General features: G+C 33.3%; 2 protein-coding genes across 2 annotated transcripts; both read right to left on the bottom strand.

Annotated features, from left to right (window-relative positions):
* Nucleotides 1-485: 485 nt before the first annotated feature.
* LOC122595729 lies at nucleotides 486-4,516 on the bottom strand. The gene is made up of 7 exons (XM_043768195.1): nucleotides 4,444-4,516; nucleotides 3,677-3,772; nucleotides 3,000-3,504; nucleotides 2,840-2,912; nucleotides 2,255-2,732; nucleotides 2,025-2,146; nucleotides 486-1,937 (listed from the first exon to the last, which is right to left on the bottom strand). The coding sequence occupies exons 1-7, from the start codon at nucleotides 4,514-4,516 to the stop codon at nucleotides 486-488; spliced, it is 2,799 nt and encodes a 932-aa protein (XP_043624130.1).
* A 30-nt stretch (nucleotides 4,517-4,546) lies between these two features.
* LOC122595639 (replication protein A 70 kDa DNA-binding subunit A-like) lies at nucleotides 4,547-7,958 on the bottom strand. Its single transcript, XM_043768083.1, has 10 exons — nucleotides 7,830-7,958; nucleotides 7,469-7,736; nucleotides 7,277-7,376; nucleotides 6,121-6,251; nucleotides 5,949-6,033; nucleotides 5,700-5,847; nucleotides 5,386-5,510; nucleotides 5,004-5,298; nucleotides 4,813-4,890; nucleotides 4,547-4,714 (listed from the first exon to the last, which is right to left on the bottom strand). Exons 1-10 carry the CDS (start codon nucleotides 7,956-7,958, stop codon nucleotides 4,547-4,549), a joined length of 1,527 nt encoding a protein of 508 aa, XP_043624018.1.
* Between the last annotated feature and the right edge of the window lie 761 nt (nucleotides 7,959-8,719).

The raw sequence follows: 8,719 nt of genomic DNA, 5'->3' as shown, positions 1-8,719 counted from the left end.
TGGAGTGGATTTGCATTTTTGTCATATTAAGTTCAAAGGTAAACTAAAAGTAAAGAAGTTTGTTGGTAAACGTGGCATGTTCTCAACTATCAAAATTAGGTTTAACTGGAGTTTGTTTATACAATGCACTGGTTATTTGGTGGGAGATTCAATCAGGTTCACATTCAGCGAGCTCGAATCGGAAGTTGGAGGAAAAGCTTTATTTTATTTATGTTAACTGTTATTACTCTATTGTGTTAATCTATGTTTGTTGTTGAATTTCTATGTTTCATGTGTAATGGATATTATGATGTTGCTTGTTATGTTCAATTTTACAGCAACATATTATGTTGACTTCATCCATCTTATTAAGGAATAAAATAGATTGACTTGCAAACAATTGAATAAACTTTGAAAAGTAATGTAAACACTAAGCACAAATAAAAAGATGTGATTCCAATCATGAGACATATTAAACATAAGAGCAAATTTGAAAAATGTTGTAGTTACAAATTTTGAAGAACTTCCTTGTACACAACATTTGTGGTATTGTTCGTAACTTTCTTGTCTTCATCTGTTATGAGAATTTTCAATCCTTTCTTGGTTTTCACTCTTGACACTGCCATATATAGTTGGCCATGACTAAAAACCGGACGCGGTAAGTACAAACCTACACGATCAAGTGATTGTCCTTGACTTTTGTTTATAGTCATGGCAAAACATACCGACAAATGAAACTGCTTCCGAGTAATCTTGTCTGGAATTCTTTTATCGGAAGGAGTCATCTTCAATCTTGAGATTAATGTGTGATGGTCAATGTTTGTTCCTGTTATAATTTTTGCTTCAATCACATGCTTTCCAAGTTTGATTACTTGAAGACGTGTACCATTGCACAAACCATTTGGCTGGTCTATATTCCTTAGTAACATTACTGGAACTCCAACTTTGACCACCAATTTATGATTAGGTAATCCCGACATTCTTAGATTGTTTAGAACATCACTTGAATACAAAGCTTGATCAGCATCTGTGGTGTCCACACATTCAGCTAAGCTATCAGAGCTAAGATATTCGATCGGACTACCTGGCATCATCTCCAAAAGCCTTTCATTTATTTCATTCACTACGTCATGAGTTGGCGCGAGAATTGCTCTTTGTTGGAAATAGAGTGGATCATTCAAACTGTTATGTATATCTGGATATGTGAATTCGATTAAACTTGAAAGAGGATTGACTGAATCAAGTATGAGTAAATTATCTGGAATTTGAATATCGACTTCACCATCGTTTGAATCTCCCAGTAAACCCTCTCCAAGTTGCAAGATCCAGTCTGCAAATTCTGTAATTTCTTGTACATTTGTCTGGTCACCACCGATTCTTAACCTCATATTGACAGTTAGTTTAAGAACCTTACAATGTTGCCAAATATAAGAAGAGTTCAAGGAGGCATTAACAATATTACTTCTTGAACCATGAGGTATGACTGGTAGAATTTGTCTAAAGTCACCGCCAAAAAGGATCACTTTGCCACCAAAGACTTGGTGTTCACTGTTCGGTTGAGTTGACCGCAAGATGTCTCTCATGGTTCTATCCAAAGCCTCAAAACAATGTTTGTGTATCATGGGTGCTTCATCCCAGATGATCAATGTGGTTTTGTTTATTAAATCTGCAAGCTCACTATTGGGTTCAATTGAGCAAACGGAGTTCTCGTTAACATTGATTGGAATAAAAAATCTTGAATGTGCAGTTCTCCCACCACTTAACAAAAGCGAAGCAATTCCACTGGATGCCACATTGAGAACAATTTCACCTCTTGAGCGTAAGGCAACTGTTATTGTTTTCCAAAGGAAGGTCTTTCCGGTACCACCATAACCATATACAAAGAAAACACCACCATCCTTCTCTGCAACAGCTTCGATGACTGTTTGATATATTTGTTGTTGTTCGGAAGTTAAGCTCTACAAACAAACTTCATGCTCAGTTCTTAAAGCTGCTTTATCATATAACAATTCAATACGGATCAACCGATTGTTTGATGATGAAACATAATTAGCTGATGGATAAGGCATTTCTGGAAAATTCTTAAGTGTGCTACCATTACTAAGTAGTAATTGTTCAATTTCAGCAAGGCATATCAGTTGTAATTCTGCTTCTGGAAGAACCAAACCTAATGAAGAATTTAAATAACATAAAATACTACGAATTATAACGACAAAATTATATATAAAATCAATTGTAGATGCCTTTACATATAATATAATCACAATAGACTAACCTGGACAATTTAATAATCTTCTTTGATTGAATAAAATGTCGGCAGATAAGAGGTCCTTAGTTTGATTCCACAAAAAATCGGGACGTGTTACTGAGTTTGAAACCAATAACATCACCAAGAAATTCCTCAAGTATGATTCAGATGCCCATGCGCTAGCTTCCTGAATGGCAGAAACATATTTTTTATCATCATCTAATAGTCCCATCTCTTGGCAAGCTTCTTTGTATGTTTTACAATCTTTTCCATTCACTTTTTTCAGATCCTTGAAACATTTAGGGCCCCTAATATGATTCAATAAAATTCTGAGGTAGTAGATATCACCAAGCGCAATTGGAACATAAGTTATTCTTCCAATGGAAGTATAAGAGTAGTCCCTTCTTTTCCAAATTCTCTTATCACGTAACCAAACATAATGCTTTGGAAAGTCTACATATTTCAAAGTTCGAGCAAATTTGTCTCTTGCGTTTGTTGCCATCCACTGTATAAACATTGAACGCTTAACAGTTGGATTAGAAACAACGTCACAAAGATTATCACTATCATCGTATACAATCGTTTGCCATCTTCATCATGAAATGGTAACACTTGAACAAGTGGATGCCTATAATGTATGTCAAATGCAAAAATTCTCCAAGCCGCTTCACAAGCAGATACATATCTATACAATGTGTAAATGAAAGTGAGAAGTTAAAAAGAACTAATTACTCGTATTTAACAATGAAGTGTTAATTAAGTTTGAACATACCTACAATCAAGGTAATTTTTTACCTCGTCTTCTGGTTTTTTCGGTCGAGTAGCAGAGTCTTTAATATTTGTTTGATAAACAGAAGCTGTTACTCTATCAGGTCCTTTGTTGATGTATTTGAACAAATATTTGATAAAACCAGTTTGGTTGCACCATTCAACATTCATATGGCACTGATACTTTCGAAGTAGTGTAGCGTTGTAGGGTACAACTGAACGATTGTCAAGTTGTTTACCATCCTTCTCAACTACATTACCTATGTTACGACGTCTATATATAGGATATCCTTCTGGGTCAATTGAGCTTTCGTCTTCGAATTTTTTAAGAAAGTTCTTCGTACATTTGTTTTTTACCATACATGGACAGTTTGGGTTATCAGCTCCACAAGGACCATGCATCATGAACAGTTTGACAAGTTCATATAACTCTGGATCTTCTTCTTTGTCTGGTATCTCAACACTTATTACACTGTCGATATCAGTGACGATGGGGAACTTGTGTCCAGCTTTCAAAAACAAACACAAATGAGCATGAGGAAGGCAGCGTTTCTAAAACTCTACGGTATAAATAACTACATAAAAAATCAGACTTGTATATTAGCAAATTGTATACTATAATTCTACAAATTTGTAATGATTTCGGTAATAAAAAACTAATTTGAGTTTTTCATGAATTACCTGCTTCTATTGGACCAAATAAGCAATCATTTTTCAACTCATGAATAAGATGATCCAACTTAATCTTGAATATCCTTGATATAATATCAGGCCTATCTGTAGGAGACAGATCTTTGTCAACCAAACATCTATATATTTCGGGCCAATTGGGATTGCAAGTGAAGGTAATGAACAAATCGAGATAACCAACTGCTTTGCAAAACAAAAATTTGTGTGTAGGAGAAGATATGACAAAACAAAAATTTCAAACTAAAAGGGTTACTATTCAATTTTTTTGGGATAAAATTTCAAACTAAAAGGATTACTATTCAATTTTAGGAGGATGTTGTAAGTTATTTACAAAATTCCATCATTAGTTTAAACCTAAACAATTTTGAATGTTGGTGGTTTCCTTCCTATTAATTTTTAAATTTTTGGTGTCTCAGTAAAATTTGTATCTTTTGAATCCGATTTTGTGGATGTTCTAAGTTATTTACAAAATTCCATCATTAGTTTAAGCCTAACAAATTTTGAATGTTGGTTGTTTCCCTAAAATTAAGTTTTTAATTCTGGGAGATCAAGAAAAATTTGTTTGTTTTGATCATTATTTTGTGGTTGTGCTAAGTTATTTAGAAAATTCAATCATTATTTATGAAGAACAAACTATCACTTAGGTAAATTATTGGAAAGGATTAGCTAAAAAGATGAATTCCTGGCAACAAATATGATTCAAAAGAGGTGGTACTACAACTATTACATTGGTTCAAAATACACAGCATGCGTTATACCAGTACCAAGGTTCAAAATACATACCAACATAAAAGTCATTACAGGAAACATAACAGGGGACAACACAACCATAAAAGAGTTTCAAAAGACAGAAGTAGCAAATTAAACATCATATGGTTCAAGTTTCTTGCGGAGCCTCTTGTTGGAAGACGGCTCTTCAGCAACAATGGAGTCAATAACAGCCTTAATGGGACGTTTCGCGACTGGACTGGTAGCAGAATCCTTCTCAACGTCGACCACCAAACATTCTCCAGTAACAGATGCAACATCCTTGAAAGAGATCACAAAATAACTAATTTAAAGTCGGCATTAACCTCATAAAAACAGAAATAAATTGAAAGCTACTACTAATAAGTTAAAGTAAATACCTTAGAATCAACTCCACCTTGTGAAGACTCTGATAGCTTCACACAATTGGGCTCAACATTTTCAGGTTCGGGAGTAATCTTGCAATTAAGGGAATAGTATTTGTCATATATAATAGGTATAAGACTGACTGTTAAGGTAAAATTACAAATGTTTACACTAAGAATAAAGGTGAAATGTATACCTAATTCACATCATCCTCTTCACCAAGCATCTCAGCAATGATTTCCGGATCCTCACAGAATTTATTCACAGTGTAAACATAGTACTTCTGACGGATATTATAGTCAGTAACAACAATCTTGAAAGCCAATTGCCTTTCTAAAAGACTATCAAACTCATGAGGAAAACTGTTTTCATCCACAGATTTAAGTTGCCTATCACGAATATTGGTTGCTGATAGGCCTAAAAGACGACACACATCTAAGTCAAACATAAGGAATGAAATAGAACCAGTTGGTTCTTGCACACGAAATTGGACTCGGAACCTGATACATTAAAGATAAATTGTCTTGATGTTGAATAAAGTTTGAATGTGTAATTAATTCTTATCCGGGGGAAAACAAAAAACTTACTTTGGGATGACAGAAAGCGCTTGTTTCAAACATTTGGGACACCACAAACTTTCAAGAGGAGCATTCTCAAGTTCTGGAGTTATGTTCTCAACATCTTTCATATATTCAACTTTAGTCTTGACCTTCTTCTTACATGTACGAGAAGCAATATAAAACCAGGTTCTTGTCCCCCCAGCTTAATGGTACACAAAACAACACACTCTACCTTAAGTGGCACCTACATATATTGGTTGTTTAGAACATGAAATAATGTATCTATTATGACATAATAAATATACTTTAAGAAGTAAATATATGAAAAAGTAGTATATTACCTTTGGATCATAATTTATACCAGGCACAAGTTCGATTTCTCTGACCTCTTCCACAGATTTTCGGTTACCATTGACAATAAACTCATTACGCATCGGATAATTTGTCTGGGTAGTCAACAAACTTTTAGAATTACCATTACCACCATTCCTGAGTATTAAACTAAAAAGGAGATTTAGTTAAAGTAGGGAAACTGGTTAAAGATAGACTATAATATAAACAAAATAGATAAATTTATGAAGAGTAATCACCTTCTTCTAAATTGGTTAATGTCATCATTGTCATCATCAAGGAAAATACGTGTACCAAACATGTCATTTTGAATAGTAATAAAATCTAAAAATAAAGAACAATATGGTATAAGTATTGGATTAAAAAATTATTGAATTTGTATATTGAAATTATGAATAAAACAAATTTTACCAGTCCATATCTTAATCTTGCAATGTTGAAGAATCATAATAACATGCTCCATATTACGAGCATGGTTAGCAACATAGTTGGAGGCTTGAACAACATAGTCACCCCAAAGAGTGCATTTGACAACAGTAGCACTAATCAAAGTTATATGGTAAAACTTTAGAAGACCATAAAAATTTAGTTATATGTGTTACTGCATGACTTCATTGAATAACACCAATCATTGTAATATTATCATTGAAATATTATTATCAGTTCATTGAATAGCAACAATCATTTAATCATATAACAACAGTCATACAATCAGATATCATGTCATTGAATATAGCATTTGCATCTCATTAAATATCTTTAAGATTCTATACATTGTTGATGCATGTTGATGTGACAACAGCAACTTAGATTTGATATGTCGTTTAGATTGAGACATTATGTTAATTTATGTCGTATCTATATATGTAATTGATAGGTTATGGACTTTATGTTTTGGTAATGATCGATTACATGTTTTGGTGTTATATATGTGTGTTATGTATGATGTTTGTTGTGTGATATACAAGTACAAACATAATATGTGTTAGGATTCCTTAAGATGAAATACTTAGGAATATAACTAAGTCTTGTATCTAATGAAGATAAGGTATATCTTCGTTAGAGGCAAACGAAGATAAACTTCGTTTGGTACAAACGAAGATTAACTTCGTTACATGGGCTGGGCAGCTAAGTTCGTAAGAACAAAGCCCAGCAAGCCCCGTTCGACCTGAAACATATATATACGAACGAATACCCTAAAATATGATATCACGTTCGACATACAAGTACACCAGACACCTAAGTTCGTTCTATATCTTATAGAAACGAAGATAGTGTAATACGGCTGATTATTTACTTGATAATTAGCGATATACCAGTTTACTAATCAAACTAGTTATCTCGTGAGGATTCCGCACTCACGACATAATCATAGACGATCTCGAGAGCGATCTATAGCTATCGAGGGACTCACATACATGTTTCATTGAAAGCAACAGATACAGATCTCATTCAATTACAAAAATCAGACATTAAATACTGAAAAAAGTTTGAAAGGCTCTAATATATTGTCAGCATGAATTAACATGAACATATAGTAACATGAATCTTATAAAAAAAAACTAACTTCAAATTCTGAAGGTCCAAGTTAAGCCTCTTAGTTTCCTTCCCTGTATTAGACCTGTATATGTCCATATTTCCACACCAAGATATGCTTCCAATGACATCTAATAATTTTTAAAAAACAGGGGGTCAAAATTTATATGGGTATCTAATAAAAACAAAAAAACCAAAAAAAAGAGATTAAGTGAATTCTAACCAACTGTCAACACTTGCTGCATCAATTGCGGACTTATCTCTTCAAGATTTTTGAACTGAAAACCATAAGGGTGTCCTCTCCAACCAAAAGAAGGTAGAACTTCAGTAACTTTGTAAAAGATCAGTTTCCTGGGTAGATCCACAACAGGAAACTTGTCATCTTGTGCACCAACTCCTAATTTCTTAAAAAGAAGAATAGCATCTTTCTGAAGTATGGGATCAAGTGTAGGCATGAGCTTTCCCTTCAGAAGAACTTGCATCTTGTTACCCTGAAAAGAATAGGGTTGAATACAATTATAATATGGTTTAGAAAAATACATCTTTAGGGTTGAATACAAAATTAAAAGGGTTTAGAAAAATACATTCTCGTCAATGACGATCAGATCAATTCTCCATCTTTGCGACCATTTCCTTATGACACGAACTTTAACGTCCCAGAAATCTTTGGATTCATCAACTTCATTCGGAAAATTAGTAGTTTCGTTAGCCATAGTAAAATAGTAAAAGGGAAAAGAAAAATAAAAGTTTTTGAAAGGATTATTGAGAATGACAGTGATATAAGAGATAAATACTCGTGTTAAACTAATTTGCCTAACTATTCTCTCTCTATATCTATCTCACATTAGAGGAGAAATTTGAAAAAAAAATAAAAGAGAAAGGACGATTGATTAGGCAAAACAACGCTTACATTGTACTTTAATCAGGCATTAAATGGAAAGTTCCCTCCTGTCTTCAACTTTCAACACAAACATCTGATCATTTACATTTTTTTAATATAGTTTAAGATGAAACAGTGGTAACAGGTGGCTGGGGAAGGGTTTAAAAATTAAATGCACTTGTAAACCACATTACTGTATTAACCTGCCTCTAATCAAATCATCAAACCTTCCCTCTTCCCTATAGACACACATACACCACTTTTAGAGAACCTGCAAGTCTGATTGTTTCTGCAAAAAAAATTTACACACCAAATACACATTACATACATACAACGTATAATGTACATTACATACATACACACAGTATAAACACTAACAAATACACACCAATTTCATCAGCAGATGATCAGCAAAAAGGCTCTAACATAATTTATTGGTTGACACGTAATTTTTTGTGACCTAAGCGGTCAATCTCCTCTTTAAGAGAAGGAGATTGTAAAAGTTGTGGATTTTTATACATCTTTAGTTTTTACATAGATATTATAAAGGCATAATTTTTAATTTGGGGTTTTTACTAATTTTATTGATTTGTG

This window comes from Erigeron canadensis, chromosome 1 (genome assembly GCF_010389155.1).
Source record: "Erigeron canadensis isolate Cc75 chromosome 1, C_canadensis_v1, whole genome shotgun sequence".
Lineage (NCBI taxonomy): Eukaryota > Viridiplantae > Streptophyta > Magnoliopsida > Asterales > Asteraceae > Erigeron > Erigeron canadensis.
The sequence above is the reverse complement of the archived record's forward strand: the minus strand, read 5'-3'. Positions and strand labels throughout refer to the sequence as shown.